Here is a 17129-nt window from a genome sequence, read left to right on the forward strand (position 1 = left end):
CGTGTTTGGGGATCTAAGGCTGTGTGCCTATATATTCGGCATGCCGCAAATAATCGTGGTTAATGTTCACCCCGATAGTATGTTTCGTTTCACGAGGAATTAACTACCAATTTGATGAAATTATAGTGTTTTCATGCAGTAATAACTGGTTCAATAATTCGTTTGCTAAACTTGTTAACAACCTGTAATTAGGGTGATTTTTACTTTTTTAAGTTTGGCACAAAAGTGGCCATTTCAAAGAATTGCAACGCCGTCTGCTAGTTTGAGTGCACACACACACGAGAAAGTTTTTAGCGATGTGTTTTTCTTTTCGTCTGGTGAATGTAATAACTTTTGAATTTTTGATGTTTGAATATCGTTCTGAAGCGATCAATAACATGCAGCCTGAAAGAGTGAATGCTGAATAAGTGATCTCTTCATGGGATTCTACTTTCTGTTGAAAGCCTGTTGACAGAAAACGTTCGCCGACCCGATCTGACTGCCGACTGCCATGCCGTTTTTCAATGGCCGATCGAACAAGTAAGTTCCTACTGCTCTACCACTTTCCGTTATCCTGTAATTTCCAAGTGCTCTACATAAATTCAATTTCGATAGTGTTGGTTTCGTAACTGAAAAGTAACAATAGCTCGCCAATTACGAATGTCAGGTTATGTGTATAGATGAAAGCAAGGTGCAATCGGAGCAGGAAATCGAGTTGGTACATTCAGAGTTATTCTCCATCTGTTTCTTCTCACACGTCGGAAATGGAATATGAAAAGCGACTTTTTCTCTCTATATACATGTTGTGTCTCATCCGGGTGTGTTGGAAGGCCAAAATACAATCACAGCAAAATGGCGCCTGCGACAGCTGGCCAAACGCTGACCGGAAGCATAGAGATGTGCTAATCTTTTTTCACATCCTAAACGTCATCAGACACGGAACAAGTCTTCTCCCCCCTTTTCACAGTAGAAGCCCAAAGTGATACTTGTTCCGGCAGATAGGAAATGAATAACGCACGTCTGTCACAGTACATAGTACAGCCAACGGTTGTCTATACACACACACGCTAGGTCGTAGGTTGACATTATTCGGGGCTCTCGATTCAATCAAATGGATTTTTGTCGATTGCATCTACGATAAGCTCCTCTGTTCGTTACGTCAGAAAAAGGAATCCATTTCATCGTCAAATAAAATAAGAAAAAAGAATTTCCAACGTAAAAGTAATAACCGGACGAAAATGTAGTACATCTTCTTCCTTTTTTGGAAATGAAAATGGCTTCTTCATTCTTTTTCAAATATTTTTCTGACTTGAACGGGCGTTGGTAAAGAGAGGCGCTTTTCAATTGTGTAATGCACGCTCTCTCGGCGGGAGTCACTTTTTTTTTCTATTATTCCGCCGTTTTTCCTTTTTTTCAATGCGCTTTTTGTGCAGTTTTTGTTTTTAGACTTTTTTCAATGGGAAAGAAAAGGTCGAGAGAGTGACAGTACCATCTGGCGAGTTGAGATGGTGACCATTTATTTTGTCTTTTTTTTTTAAATTTATTATTATTACCCAATATTCGATTTTCCTTTTTTACTTCCACCCACCGACGAACCCATTTTTCATTCGGGAAACTCCTCCTCCTCCCCCCCCCCATGAGAGTCTTTTGTATGTGTTCACATATTCAATCGCCCCATTCCAAAGACGTCCGGATAGGGTGGAAAAAACTTTTGCTGTGCGTGCGGATGGATTCCGGTTATGTCTCTCTCTTTTTTTCTCCCCCACCGATGATATTCTTCCCCTGTTTCCTCCTCCCCCTTATAACACCGATCCGACTATAGACAGTCTGAAACGACCGATGGTGCATAGTACTTTGGTTAGGTTATACAAAGAATATCCTCCGACCGAACAACAATATCGAAAGATATCGTCGATATTCCGCTCACCCCACTTGACCTCCCCTCATCCGTTTGACTCGATCACTATATACTGCCCTCTTATCTTTTTCCCTATTTGACTCGTGTATAATGCACGGGCGACTGGTGTGTGTATGTGTTCCTACTCGTCTTTTATTGCATATCTCCTCCCCCCTCTGGCTGCTGCTGCTCCCAGCTGTGCTTCATCGACACTTTGCTTCACACGGGAAAAATAAAATCAAAATCCGAGCGTGTCAAGCTCATCATTCCGCCGTCGCGAATATTAACAACTGCTGTTGTGCGTACTTGTAAATCCGGGAAAGAGGGAAAGAGCTCAAAAAAAATAAAGGTTGACAGATGAAATGGTGACGTCATGGCGGATATAACTTATGGAGCGGCAGGAGATATTTGAAAAATGACAAATAACGCAGAAAAAGAAACTTCCGCTCGATTGATTCTTTTTTTGGCGAGAAACGTTCTCTACGCCCCGACGTTATTGCTATTGCAAATAAATGCGTGACAAAAATAAAAGGCTATAAGAACAACCCTCATCGGGGTTCTCTTGTGTTGGCTCGTGAGGACAATCGGCCATTGTTTCCCGAAACCTTTTTCTACCGGCGACATTTTCTTTATTAACATTTCGGCCATTGAAAAATGTTGAAAAAGATTTGTGGAATAAATCATAATTTGGGATCTTTTGGTCGATTACGTTGGAAAGGGGAAGGAATTGTTTGAACTGATGGTGTCGGATGGCGACGATCTTAATCACCCTCCAAAGATCGCGTGACCGTGCCACACACCGAACAAACACGTCGGCGGAAATGGTGTCGAATTGTTCGATCGATATCGGGCACTCATCACCGTCTTCATCCAATAAGACGCCAAGGATCGCATTTCACAGTTGGGGGGGAAGGTGTGTGTGTGTTATTGTTGCCGAACCCAATTCCCCCCCCCCTATAAACGCACATCCAGCGAGCCATCTTGGACTGGGGTTGAACAATGGGTCCATCAAATGCGTTTGTAATCGTGTCGTCCTATTATTACCGTGCAAAGGGTGGGGGATTCTTTTCAATTTCAAACTGAGGGGGGAGGCCACTCGTCTTTCAGGTGCCATCGCAGCGAAATAAAAGGAAAAATTCTTTAGAGCATCTCTCTGGCAGTAGGAAAAAAGTTGGTAATAAAATCCAGACGACACACTTTTGCGGGGGGGCATTCATGAAATATGTAGCGCCAAATCAGCACAAAAATGGGGAACCGAAATTTTTCGGGACGACTTTTTTTAAATATTTCTGAGAGTCTGAAAAGACTCGATTGTTTCCCGCATTTCAATCGTCATTTCAGCGCATTGACAAAAGGACGCGGACACTTTATTTTTTTCCGGATGCTGAGTCGACTTGATTGGCTTCCCGCTTCTTTTCACGCCACGAGCGGATGTACTTGAACATGTTTGGCTGAGTCAATTCCTTTTTATTTTTTAACTTTCGCCAGAATAAAAAAAAAAAGGCGATGAGATAATGAAATCCCATCAGTTGGTCATCAACTGATTGAAGAGTTTTGAGAAGATTAGCGCTGGTGCGTGAAACGAACGTCTAGCTGTGTGAAAATGGATCGTGTTATCCGCCAGAGTGTTTCCTTTTTTCTTCTTCTTCTTCGTTGTTGTTGTTGTTGTTGTTTTGTCGACTTGTGTGTGTCTCTCTCTACACCAACGCCCTATAGAAACAACAGTCCATACGTAACGCGCACACATACGACGACGGGACGGCGGTATAGCTGAGAGAGGGCGAGCGTGCGCGATCAATTAACTACTCTACAGCACCGCGGGGAAATCAAACGTATGTTTCCCTCCCCCCTTCGACCAAAAGGGGGTGGGGAGGTACACGCAAGAGTTTCTCGAGGAAAATAGAAAAAAAGAAATGAGAAGGTTCTTACGTATATAAATATATCTAATACTTTATCCTATAGAGTACGTATAGACTATATATATGTTCACGGAGCCGAGACACACCCCATGTACACATATAAGACCCTCGTCTTCTTCTCCCGGTCTCTCTCTCTCAGTGTGTGTATACCATTTCATCTGTATATAGACTTGCGGGATTCCAGGGGGCCTGGGAGAAGAAGAAGAAAAAAAAAGAGACCGGTGGTAAGGGGGGAGGAAGGTTAATTCCCGAAGGTGTTTGCCCACCAGTCGCCAGGGTCTGCTGTGTCATTGGCAAGGAATGGGAGGAAGGAAGGTCGACCAGGCGTGTCACGAACTTGCGATCACGAACAAATCGATTTAGCCTCCCCGAAGAAAAATAAGTCGTGTAAAGGAGTCCAGTTGTCCTAGCTGACCACAAAAACCAAAAGGGGAAAATAGAGAAGGTGGTGAATCCCCTGGATCACTGGGTTTTTTAAATATCAACTGGACATGTCTTGCTCTGTGTGTTATGGGCTAGGATTACGAACCAAATGGGGTCCCAAAAAGGTCATCGGCCTATACAAACTGGGCACTGTTGTCTCCCCAAAAATAAAGGAAGGGTGAGAATCCTTTGGTTGGAATAACCCGTAAACTTTGACTGTTGGCACGCGTGACAGGATGAACTCAAAGTTAATTGAAAAATGATGGACTGGGGTTTTATTATTTTCTTTCTCGGTTGCACACACACACGTGTAGAGGGGATGAAGAGAGAGAGTGAGGCCGTGGTGTAGAGTGAATAAGACACATATCAACTCCTGCTGCTGCTGTTGCCCCACTATTGGGACGTAGGACTTAAGCAGCAGCTGCTCCGGCATCATCATCACCGTGTGTGTGTGTGTGTGCCATGGGGTTTTGATGGGATTGGTGCAGCGGCAGCGGGAGCCGAGAAGATCATCCAGACGGGCTCCCATCCACCCACTTTGCAACACGGAACCTCCATTAACCTTAATCTCTCTGCTAACGGTCTTGTTGCAAACCGGTGGGGGAATAATACATATCCAGGGCTTTCCATTTCCCCAACCCAACGAAAGCCAATCAACATCCAAATGCTGTCGTTGGTTATTGTCGACCTTTTGTACACAGTATAGATACCTATAGTACGGTGTGTGCAAGGGCCGGAATCGATAGCAAGGCCGGAAGTGACGAAGTACTTGTACGAGTCCCAAGTTTGCTCGTGTGTGTTTAAATGTCGCGGGCTTTTGTTTCGAAACTTGTTTTTGTTGGGTGGAGGAGGAGGAAAGACGCCCCCACACACACACACACTTAGGGCATGTCGTTTGAAGATCCCTCGTGTGTAATCTCTGCCGTGCGGTTTACATTATGACTAACGGGCAATTGTCAATTGCGTATTTGGGAGTAGTGCAAACACTTATTTATCCCATTTGCCTCTCGTAGATTTAACAAGGGGGAAATTTACCCAAAAGAAAAAGTCAATACAGTAAATCAAAGTAGTTTGAAGCTTTTAGAACTGTTGCCTAGAAACCGGGATCTATCTACGTAAGTTCTTGCTTTTTTTTTTCAGAAATGACTCGATTGTTTTACCCGGCGACACAGAAAAAGAAAAATACCAACCGACTATGCCATAACGGCGTAATTCTTACAAAAGTCAATTTAAAAAATTGTCAACCTATTTTTTTTTCGAATAAAGTTTGGCCATTCTTTGGTATAACGAGGATATTGATTTATTCACGCGACTTGTAGCTTTGCTGAAGCCGAAGCCAGTCTGTACGAAAAATACAAAAAAAGTTGATTTTCTTATTTTTTCTCCGACTGGAAAAGTTAAAAGGTTAAACTTTGCTGGCTTCTCTTCTCTTCTCTTGAAAAAGAAATGAAACACGCTGCCGGTATGGGCCCACAAGAAAGAATTAAACATTCAAAATTTCTCCCCGCAAAAACCAAATTGAAAAAAACGATTCAGAAATAGCGATTAACGTCTTTGCGATGTTGCCTGACTGTCTATTTTTTTCTTTTCTCATTTGCTCGTAATGTACCTCGTTTATTGATATCTATGTTGCATCCGCGCTCTGCGATGAATGGACACATATGAGGGATGGTTTATGGGTCAGGAGATGTCTACCACCACACACACACTCCGGGATGGACTAGTATAGAACATATAATATAATAAGATGCGGTCTGTCTCTAGCTCATATCTTCTTGTGGGCATATTTTGTGTGTGAGGTTATAAGTCCGAGCCGGGGCGAGGTGCCACCTTTGGCCGCCGCAAATACAGCCGCATCAGAGAGCATCACACGGCTGACATCGTTTTTCTCCCTCGGCCGTCGTCTAAAGCATGATACACGACTCCCACAAGGATTCTCCTTCTCCCGAACCCCCAAGTATATTTTTTCTTTTTCCTTTCCCTTTTATGCATTTCGTTCGCCAGAGATCAGCTCTCCGTAATACGCAGTCGCCATCTTCCTCCTCGTCTTCTTGGAGGCAATAATAGAATAATACATGTATTTATATACTCGACTGCAATGTGTGTATATTTACTACATGTCCGGACCCCTTATATTATCTACTATTATCCTCCTTTTTTTATTTCATTTTCTCGTATTTTTTGGGCGGCCCCGCCTTTTTGGCCTTTGCCGTTTTTATGTAGTGTGCCGTACACGAATGAGATGAACCTCATACAGCAGAGACACTTGATATTTATAGTAAGGCCGCTTATTTTCTCTCTGTACTGTATTATTCCATGTCGTCGTCCTTTCTTGTGATGATGTAGTCAGGAAATAAGAGAAACAAGTCGGCCGCCCGTGTATACGTTATATCTTTAATACGACCACTAACCCGTAAAGACCTTGACTGCGCGGTGCTGGTGGTGGCTCTGATGAATCGGACAGCGGATGAGAAACGCACCACCAGCCTATTTTACTCTCTTAGACTCTGCTGCGTCGACCTGATTTATGTGAATTCTAACCCCCACGCCCCATTTCTTTTTGGGCCGCACACACGAATACATGTACTAACTCGTATTACTAAACTCTCTATGCTTTTGAATAGATAAGAGTTTGACTAGAAATAAAAAAAATTCTGAGGGAAATTTAATCAAGCCAGCGACAAGCTTCTCGCAAGTTTTTAACTTTTTTCGCCGGAAATACTCCCGAGATGTGACGTAAATCGGAAGATGCTCATCGTTAAAAAAACAAAAAGACTCCGCCCACTTTCAAATCTTTGATGGTCGTGGCGATCAATTTTTCAGAATTCAATGACTGCGGGAAAAATTCGTCCCATTTTTTCCCTTTTCCTCTCTCCCACCGGATTATTATTTTTGCACGTCCGGGTCCGGTTATGTCATTGATCCGCACGCAGAAAAAAAAAAAAAACAATTTCGTTTGAATATTTTTGTAGTTTTTCGGGGGCGACTATTCGTTGTCGTTTTGATGTTGAATTCTACATGCGCACGTCAACATTTAGATGCTAGACTATGTAGTTGATCTAATCTTGATGAGTGGCTGACGTGCGCTGGCCATCCACACGCCGTGGGTTGCGCGTGAACCGCATAAATGTCCGTCAACACACAACACGCAGCATTTGACACACTTTTTTTCTTTTTTCTTTTTTGCGGACGACCTTATTATACATCTAGCGTGAATATTTAACAGGAAAAGCTTTTTCCCCATTTGGCGCGGGAAATTCGAAAATGTTGAAAATTATTGTGTCGCGCGGTGGCAACTCGGTTATTTCACGCTCTAATTTTAGGACTAGTTTTACGTGACGCCTTTTTTTTTCGACTTTTTCACCCCTCGAGGTGGTGACGACGACCGAGCGACCGATTGATCATTACTCACGACGCTTTTACTTCCCGACCGCTCTAAAAAAGAAAAATAGAAAAGAAAAAGTTGCGGCTTGTTATGAAAAACGAATGGAATTCCAGGCAGGCAGATGATGGAAGAGGACACTGGGATGTGCGCCGTGCATCCAACAACTGGGGGCAGACATTTTTCTTTTCGTCCTGGCAGTCAAGTCCCAGTCACAGTCAGTCCCGCCGCCTGTTGTGTGATTTTCCGGTCATTTATTTCATGATCCCTTTTTCTTTCAAAGCAACATCTACTTTCCAACCCTATAACATGTGCGCACACACTCCATTTTTTTTCGTGAAAAATAAATCAAACATCCAAGTTTGCGGCTAGAAATAGCGGGACAAGAAAAAAGAAGAGTGTCGTCGTGATATGATTGGATGATGATGTCCTTTTTGGTCGCAACTTGTTCGGGGTTGGACAGTTCTCATTAAGATGTCGGTGACATCCGCGCCGTTGATTTTGCCTGCCATGGGCTGAGGGGGGGAGGAAAAAAGTGTCAAAAAGTGGGTGGCCGGTAAAAGGTGAGCCGCCAGGGACGGGAGATAATATCAAAGTTGTAGAAGAAGAAGAAGAATAAAAGGAGATGATTAGATTCTGAACGCGGATCGTTCCACACGACCGCTACCGAAAATGACTAGTGTGTGTGTGTCTCGCGTCGACCTTTTTGCTTTTGTCCAGGAGGTGTAAGGAGCATGCGCCAGGAGCCAGGGACTATATGCTATTAACCACCCACTGTGTGTGTGTGTGTGTGTGTGTATTATAAGTCATCCAGCCGTTCCGTGTCTCTCTCTCTCCCCCCTTTCTATCCTTGTACATGTTTGACTTTTAGGAGGTGGGGGAGTTGTGCTCCTCGTGTGTTGGTACACACTACATATATATCCCTTGCTTCCAGTCGAGTTCCAATCCGTTATCGTCCTCGCTCCCAGTCAGACGTGTATACACGTACAAAAGTCTCTCTCTATCCATCTGTTTGCCGAGTCCCGCCGGTTTTTCTTTTTTTTCCACGAGCTGCGTTTTACGTCATCGGCCAGTTTTATTTTTTTTTCCCTTCTCGGCTCACCAGTTTTTTGTTTTATCGCTTTTTTTGAGTTTGTTTGTTTATTATTTGATACAAAATCAAAAAAGAAATCAAAAGTTTTTGAAATACTTGGCGCCACCCGAGGGGATATGCTACGGCTATAAGCGACGGTTCGAGGATGACGATCGAGATTTTGATCGCCTTTCATTTGTTACTTCAATTGTCGACGACTGTTTGCGGTAAGTCTCTCTTTTCTTTTTATCGTGCAAAAACCTTTTTTCGTCCGCCGTTGCAAATCCCGCACACGCCAAAGTTGGTTCCTTTGGTTCGTGATTTTTGTTATTTTTAAAGAGGTCGTGCGGGAGGATTTAGGTAATGTTGGGCAATTTTGGGGCTGAAATAACACAAAAGGAGGGGAAGCCCAAGTCGGTCGTGAGTATTTGACCTCGGTACCGAAAGAAAAGAAAAGGAAAGAAGAATGAGTCAGACACTTGTAGGATTCCTTTCTCCGGTTCCCCGGTCCTACAGCAGCAGCAGTTGGGCACGCCACTATATTTCTAGACTACATATAGTAGTAGCCTACAGTTACCATAGACTGCCCTGTGCTATGATTATGAGTTACGAAGCGGGGGAGGCATATACAGTTTGGTCGGCGGCTATTCGATTCACATCAAACGCTCTTTTCCCTTCTTTTTCCCCTTGTTCAATTGTATGTTCCGGTTGCAATAAGAAGAGCGGTCGGCATACATGCACGACTAGGATCGGATTGCGTCCGAGTTAATAACAAAATAATACATCAGCGAGCAGAGAGGAAGAAGACCTACAATAACAAGCGCCTCCCCCCACCAGAAAGAATCTCGAATTCAAAGAGGATTCTTCCTGGGTGGGTTGGCCTCTTCTAATCATGACAAGAGAGAGAGAGTCTTCCTTTTTTGGTCCAGGTTAGGTATTTATGTTACACACACACACACAGCAGTTAGACGAGATGTTTTTTACTTATTCAACATCGGCCTGCCCATTTTCTTTTTGGGATTTGTCTTCCATTAATTGAGTCTCGTCCGCTTCTGATTTATGTATAGACTTTAAGAGCCTTTTCTCTTAACTGCCTCTAGTTTCTCTACGTCTAGTTCCACCCCTACTCCTTTGGGCGAAGGAAGGGAGGTACTACACCTTAATGCACGTAACAACGGGCCGGGCAAACACAAATATTGTACAGCTCAACTGGGGCTCTGCTGCGATCGTACGAGCAAAATTTTCATGTGCAATGTCTCAATATCAAGTCGCTCTCTTGTCAGATCGTCGTCGAGAGTCTAAGAGGCTTAATAACGTTCCCTTGTTGTCTTTAGTCAGGAGCACACACAAGTCAGTTTACGGGCATATATTGACAGAATGGAGGAAAAAGAAGAAGGACTTTTTTTATAAGAGTGAGAGAACAACTCCCAACAAAAGAGGGTGGGGATTTCTTATCTTGAAAAGTTGATCGTTTCCCCCCCATTTTTATTTTCATTTTTTGACTGTTTGATGGCGTATGAATTTTGATGATTTATTCTCCCATTCTTCTTCTTTCTGGGACGCGCGCAACTTGTTGTTAAAAAATACGCCGACGGGGGAATTCATTATATACGTGCAACATCATCAGCCGATAGGATCGGGAGCGCACAACAGCTCACGCACGACAATACAGGAAACAAAAGAAAACTCCCCCCCCCCAAATCTTTTTGATATTTCTTTTCTTCATGACGCTGCAATCTTTTTTAGACATTTTCGGTACATAATAACCAATCAGCGAAGGTCGGAAGTCCCCCGCTCATTTTTAATAGCGTCCCGACGGCCCGCAATTTTGATTTCCGCCCTTTGAAAATTGCGCCAATGTCGTGCAACTTTTACAATAAGAAACTTTTTTTTTTCCTATCGAGAATATCACCTCACTAATTGTATTGATTGGTCCTTTCTCTCTCTACAGCAGTGACTATAGATGTAATTTATACACACTGGCAATCCGGTACCATAGAAAGAGGAAACGAAAGTTGCCTTTGCTCTTCCGTTCGTTCTCAACTTGTTGGGAACGGCTACTTTTGGGTCCCATTATTCTGGCCCCCGTGTGTGTGCCATATATATAGAGAGAGTGGCTATATCACTTATTATTTTGGACTTGTTGTTGGTGATACCAGAAGGTCCTCCCTTGTATACCCACGCCTGTCGGATCAAATCGAGAGATCCCTGTTCAGATCCCTGGAACGGGATCTGATGGCTGGAAATGCGCGGATAATGGCGCAGACGGCAAATGGCCCGCCCGCTCGATTCAAATCCCGTCCATCTTCCCGACTCATTTCTGATGGCCGCCAAAATTCAGAGAGATGACGTCAAGTTGAGTTTTAACAGCCTCTAAGCGATGTCTATTAAGACAACCGTCGTCCGTGTGCTGCCTGGACATCTCTGGATGGATCAGATGCATTTTCTCCTGGGAACAATCGGCTTTGATTTCCAGTCGCTTGATTGGCCACTGTTTGCATTCAATGCAATAAGGGATAGGGATAATAGCCTGCGTCTGCCGCCGCCCGTTTGATACTCGATGGTACAAGATCAAGAGCCCGTAAGTGCCAAAGCAAATCATCCCGCACACATCAGCCGAGACAGAGACACCAAAGGAAAAAAAATAACAATGGGTGGGGGGTAGATAATGTGCGTATGTACGAAATCAACGCGACGGGAATAACCAAGCGCCAAATAGGAACGTCAATAAATAGGTAACCGAATAAGCCTCTAAAAATAAAAAAGTGCCGCCGACGTCGAGCTACTTTGTCCTTTTCAAAAGGCCACCGCCTCCGCCCACGTTCGATATCAAATAAAAAGAGACAAACGGGTGATGGTGGGTGGGTGGGAGGCTAAAGAATTTAGATATTTACCACCCTAGCCTGCGAGTTGACTATTTTATTGATTTTTATTTTTCTTCTCTCTTTTCTGTGTGGTTTAGTTCTTCTTCTTCTTGGCTATCCACTCTTTTTAGTTGTCTGCGTGTATAATGCCGTTTTTATGCGAGCCTCATTGGCTCTTCTTCTTCTTCTACTTCTTTTGTCGGGTTTCAAAAGGCAAATTTGGAAACTAGCAACTGCTCAGCTCTTTTTTTTTATTATTATTCCTCGCTCTCCAGGCGGATCTGGAAACAGAGATATGCGGTGATGATGTTGTTGTTGTTTGTTGTTACATTGTGCAGCTCTATAGACTCTGACGATCTTGATACCAAGTCGCGGACTCTATACAAACACACACACACTGTGCGTGATGTGTGCGGCTCGGCGGATGCGTTAATAAACCATTGTGTTCATCAGAGCGCAAAGTTGAGATAGCGCCAGACACAGCGACTCTCTCTCTCCTTGGTCTTGTGTAAACCTGCTGGGCCAGCACATCTCCCCCCCTCCACGGGATGCTTAGATATTGTCGGAGAAGAGAAATGGATCTAATCATTTCTAATCAGCTTTTTTTTTAACCCAAAAATAGAAGAAGAAGTAGAAAACACCTTATGCATTATTTTGAGTAGCATTAATCGTGTTCACGGCGAACTCTTTAATCCGGTGTAAATAAAACGACAGTTGAATAAGAAACGAGGCAATCTTGGTTTATAGTTTCAATTCGGTCGGTATCCAGGGAACATGGCCATTTGGTTTTATCCTCATCCGATTCGACAAATACCTTGGAAGAAACCAAAAATATTCCATTTTTATTTTTCGTTTTTATTTTAATGAATATTTTTCGTTTTTAAAAAGAAGACGACGTGGAGCACACTGGCCAGAAAATTGAAAGCCACCTCCTCCATTGGTTCAAGTTGAAACCTGTCACTTGGCTATTATTATATTACTTTTTATTTTTTCATCTTTTTTGACGTTTGCCGGCCCGACAATTTAATGGATTACGTCTTTCTCTCTGTCCCCGGCACCCAGAGCTCTTTCCCCCCCCCGTGTGTGTGTATGTCTGCCCAGTTCGATCCTTTTTTAGATATGTCTAGAGAGATAGAATCCTATATATATATATATGATAGTCTGTTGTAGAAACTGACTCTGTTTTCTCTTCTTCTTCCTTAACTTTTTTGAAAAACATCTTTTGGGGGGTCGTATCGTTCTAATGTTTCTATCGATCCAACCCTACACCATTTCTTTTTTTCGGCTGCAGTTTTTGGATCAAGAAAAGAGAAGAAGAAAATAAAGTTTGAATCATGTTCAGTCAACGTTGACTGCAAATTGAAATGGCCCTGTTAGCAGACGAGTAGTATTGATACTTGCGTTTTCCCGACACTTTTTTGTGAGCCGGCCGCTATACAAGACACGGTCGTGTGTGCTTCAAGTTTTTCGGGCCCCTTTTGATGACGGACTAACTGCGGAGAATTTTTTCTTCTTCCTAGAAATAGACTGAAACTGATGATAATATGAAGAAGCGGTGAAAAAGGAAAACTTTTGACTTGGATAAGATTTTCTCGGGAAAGAATTTTTTTTCTTTTCATTTCACGCCCTTTTTCCAAACGGAGCGATATCAATTCTCTTTCGTCTATACGTTTTTTGGTTTTTGAGAAAATAGAAAAAAAAAAGAAAAAAATGTTTTTTTGGCCGCTAACTGACGCGGTTCTGCTTTTTCAACTGCGGCGCTACTATATTTACATCCGATGATGGGCTAGTTTGTCCTCACGCCACGCATTCCGACGCTGTTGGCGCGCACTCTCTCGAATTTCAAATCTGTCTCATTTGACACAAAAAAGAGTAAAATAACTGGGCGCGCCGCTGCGACATTTCTAACTGGGGCTGCTCCTGCTGCTCCTGCTGCTCCTGTGGCTGCCTTTTTGGGGATGGAAAATTCATTTTTTAGTTGTTGTTTGTTGAATGATGAAAAACATCAGCCCAGTCGGCTGAGGAATGAAAGATGAGGGTCCCGAAGTTGATATCCCCTTGGAATGAAATAACCCAGGTCTCGTAAATATAGCTCTCGATACACATTTCCCAAGGCAATGCTGCCTGGACTGGGCGCCTGGCCATTTGAATTGCCATTTAACGAGGAGCAGATGTTCACGCTCAGCTCGGCAGTTGAGAAAAAAGGAGCGAGGACGGCACTGTGGAAATAATTCACCATTTTTCAATCGAAAAAAAGAAGAAGATCAGAATGAAAGAAGAGAGAGTCGCAGGTGTTGCCTAACAAGGATCTATATCCATCATCATATACGTAAGCCATTAGATGGAAATTGTATTAAGATTTATTACCTTGCAAATGTCACGGCGGGGCGTTTCCGGCGTGAAAAAAACTTGGCTTTTTGCGTGAATGGGAATCAGTAATAAGAGTTTTGGTAACGGTGTGGGCTGAAATAAAGTCTCGATGATGATATTATTAAAGAGATCACAAAGTTATTTAAGTTATAGATAGATACGGGTCTCGGGAGTTGCGGGTAAATAATAGAGGAGCAAAGATCTAATCGGCAGGAGTCCAAGCTGACAGTCAATTAAACGACTGTCATCGACATCATCACGGAGATTGCACGCGCTCTATAAGGGACTAACGGGACTGTCAGCATTACACAACGATATCTGTTTTTCTCATCGGGTCGCTGGCTGCTGTTGCTCCTTTTCTAGCCGCTGCGTGTTCGCTCTCGGTCCCGTTTCCGTTTCCCTTTTTGGCTCCTGTGTATATACACACACAACGACACCTCACCCCCCCCCCCTCATCCTTGATTGAATCCCATCTGGGACGATCCCAACAGCTGCGATGAAGAAATAATCAAAAGTCGCATCTTCACCGAAAAGTCTCTTTTCTTTAATATTGTTATATATATAAGACTATATAGTATTACGTCTTTAGGTCGTCGTCGTCGTCTATCTTTTCTCCTTCTTTCTTTATTTAATCTGATTATTTTGTATTTTCATCCTGCCTCCTTTTTTATATATTTATTTATTTTTATATCATCTTCCCATCTGCGTCGTCGTTTATCTCTACAGGAGCCGGTGGCATCGGGACGATCGTCGCTGGAGAGCCGGCGCCCGTTTTTCTAGAGCCTGTTAACAATGTCACGGTCGTGATTGGACGGGACATCAGCCTCACCTGCGCCGTGGACCATTTAGGACCTAATAAGGTTCCATAATAGCTTCTCTTCCTTCTTCCGCTGCTTTTTTTTTTCGGTCGAGCCCGAGCCGAGCGTAAACTGGCTTTTCTTTTGGCAAATTGACTTTGGAAAAAATAATATCACAAAAGAAAAGAAACGAGCAAACACCATTTGCTTCTCGCGTCGTCATCATCTTCTTCACAATTTTCTTGATCCAATCGTTTAATCTCCAAAGAGTTTGAGATGTCGTTTCACGTTCACGCCAGTAAATTGGCTTTTCGCTAGCTTATTTCCCCGTTTATAAATTGAACCCAGCCTGTTGCTACCTACTACTAGATACTTCCATCCCGTAGCGTACTATCCAAAATTGATGATTGAACTTTGGTTAAAACTTTCCTTATAAAATTTTCATTTATTTATTATTATTATTTGATCGATGGATGGACCCTTTAGGTGGCATGGATCCATTTGGATCGTCACATGATTGTTGCCATTCATCAACATCTTGTCACCCGCATTCCTCGCTACAGCGCCACTCACGACGCTCATAGAAACACTTGGACGCTCAATCTCCGCGGTGCTCAACCGGTTCGTTCATCAGATTCAACATATTTTTCGGGAGGGTAGAATATTAATAGACTTGTGATGTTAATCGAATTGCCGACGCAGGAGGATGCGGGGAGATACCTGTGCCAAGTCAACTCGAACCCGATGATAACGCAAGTTGGCATCGTCGACGTCGTCGGTATTTCAATAATTTTTTTTTTGGTTTTCTTCCGGCCGGAATAAAATTTTCCGCATCTCAAAATTTCTTCTTTAGTTCCACCAGCCATTGTGGATGCCGGCAGCTCGGCTTCACACATAACAGTCCGTGAAGGATTGAGTTTGACGCTCACTTGCCGCGGTGACGGCGTTCCAGCGCCGAAAGTGACTTGGCGTCGTGAAGACGGACGTCCAATCTTCTTTGGCGACAAGAAGAAAGAAGGTAAATGAATTGATTCGTTGATCATCGCTTGTATTCATCAACTTTGATTTTACAGCTTCGATTGAAGGCGATAGTTTGACTCTGAACAAGATTGGACGGACGGAATCGGGAGCTTATTTGTGCATCGCATCGAACGGCGTCCCACCGTCGGTTTCCAAAAGAATCTGGGTCGATGTCGAATGTGAGTTTGCCCCTTTTTATTTCCTTTTGTATCCACCCCCTGGATTGAATTAGAGAGAGAGAGAGATGGATATAGACCAAGTCAAACGAACCGGTTTGATTGTTGACTTTACTCGTTTGGGCTTTGTTGACAGTTCCGCCAATGGTTTGGGTTCCAGCTCAAATTGTCGGACTGCCGCTAGGAGGGTCCGTCACATTCGATTGTTTCACGGAAGCCCAGCCCAAGGCAATCACTTACTGGACTCGCATGACGGGCGGTCCGTCCGACTCTGACGTTGTTTTGTTGCCAAGCCGAAGGATTCACGCCGATTCGACCAGCAGCGGCTATCGCACTCATATGAATTTGACCATTCAATCGTTTGAAGTCAAAGATATTGGCACCTACCGATGCGTGGCCAAAAATTCACTCGGCGAAGCGGAAGGATCGGTCCAGTTAATGGGTTAGTTTACAAATAAGATAATCTTCTAATATCATTTCATAATTTCAATTCTTTTTCATTTCCATAGAAACGGAACCGGAACATTCAAATAACGAGATGATTGTAGATGGTAAGTCCAGTTAATGTCAATCTAAAAAGAATTTAATTTAGTTATTGTAAATCTTCTAGTAGAATTTGCCAAAGATGTTCAATCACCACCGACTACCCCACAGAAAACGACAATAATTCCCCGATCGACTGTCAAGCCCAGCACCAGCACATGGCAACAAGGAAACCGTGTCCAATTCATCAGCAACAACTCGCATTCGACCGGCCGTCAATCGACGACCCGCAACTCAGGTAACACTGCCATGAAAAACGACCTGGAGATGTACACAGCTGATCAAATGTGATACTGTTGATGCGTTCGATTCAGGTCTATCTCTGTTGCCGCGCTGGCCCGATGTTATGATTCTCTTGGCCGTCACCAAGTTGTTACTGTTATGAATTGAAACGTCATTATGAAGAAACGTTCAGTTATTTGATGTCCTCAGTCTTCAAGATTTATATTTAAAAAAGACTCAAGTTAACTTGAGACTTTTCAGCCCCGTGCTCACCGACGACATTTTGGACAAAAGACGAGAAATCCCGTATACTTCTTAACTCCATTATTTGTCTTCTTGATATATTATCATCCGATTGTTTGTTTGTAAATATCAACGACCTTTTACCGGAAAATTCTGTATACATGCCAGTGAGAGAGACATTTGCAGTAGTCCTATTTCGCTGAATTGACGAATTGAAACGAA

At 43.2% G+C, this 17129-nt stretch overlaps 1 protein-coding gene across 4 annotated transcripts; it reads left to right on the forward strand.

Annotated features, from left to right (window-relative positions):
- The first annotated feature begins 70 nt into the window (after window positions 1–70).
- Window positions 71–17084, forward strand: LOC124195017 (lachesin-like). 4 transcript variants are annotated; one of them, XM_046589490.1, is made up of 10 exons: window positions 71–519; window positions 14633–14766; window positions 15190–15324; window positions 15406–15481; window positions 15557–15721; window positions 15777–15902; window positions 16036–16341; window positions 16409–16450; window positions 16510–16680; window positions 16757–17084. In XM_046589490.1, exons 1-10 carry the CDS (start codon window positions 504–506, stop codon window positions 16825–16827), a joined length of 1242 nt encoding a protein of 413 aa, XP_046445446.1. In that variant the 5' UTR covers window positions 71–503; the 3' UTR covers window positions 16828–17084. The 4 variants fall into 4 exon arrangements, with proteins under 4 accessions (XP_046445446.1, XP_046445455.1, XP_046445438.1 ...); XM_046589499.1 differs by having other exon boundaries at window positions 16513–16680; XM_046589482.1 differs by lacking the exon at window positions 71–519 and adding an exon at window positions 8460–8899 and having other exon boundaries at window positions 16513–16680.
- Window positions 17085–17129: the final 45 nt, after the last annotated feature.

This window comes from Daphnia pulex, chromosome 1 (genome assembly GCF_021134715.1).
Source record: "Daphnia pulex isolate KAP4 chromosome 1, ASM2113471v1".
Lineage (NCBI taxonomy): Eukaryota > Metazoa > Arthropoda > Branchiopoda > Diplostraca > Daphniidae > Daphnia > Daphnia pulex.

Coding starts and splice junctions, on each gene's coding strand:
- LOC124195017 (XM_046589475.1), top strand. CDS start 8,839: ATGACGATCGAGATTTTGATCGCCTTTCATTTGTTACTTCAATTGTCG. Junction 14,767..15,189: donor ACCATTTAGGACCTAATAAG/GTTCCATAATAG, acceptor TGGACCCTTTAG/GTGGCATGGATCCATTTGGA. Junction 16,342..16,408: donor AGGATCGGTCCAGTTAATGG/GTTAGTTTACAA, acceptor TCATTTCCATAG/AAACGGAACCGGAACATTCA.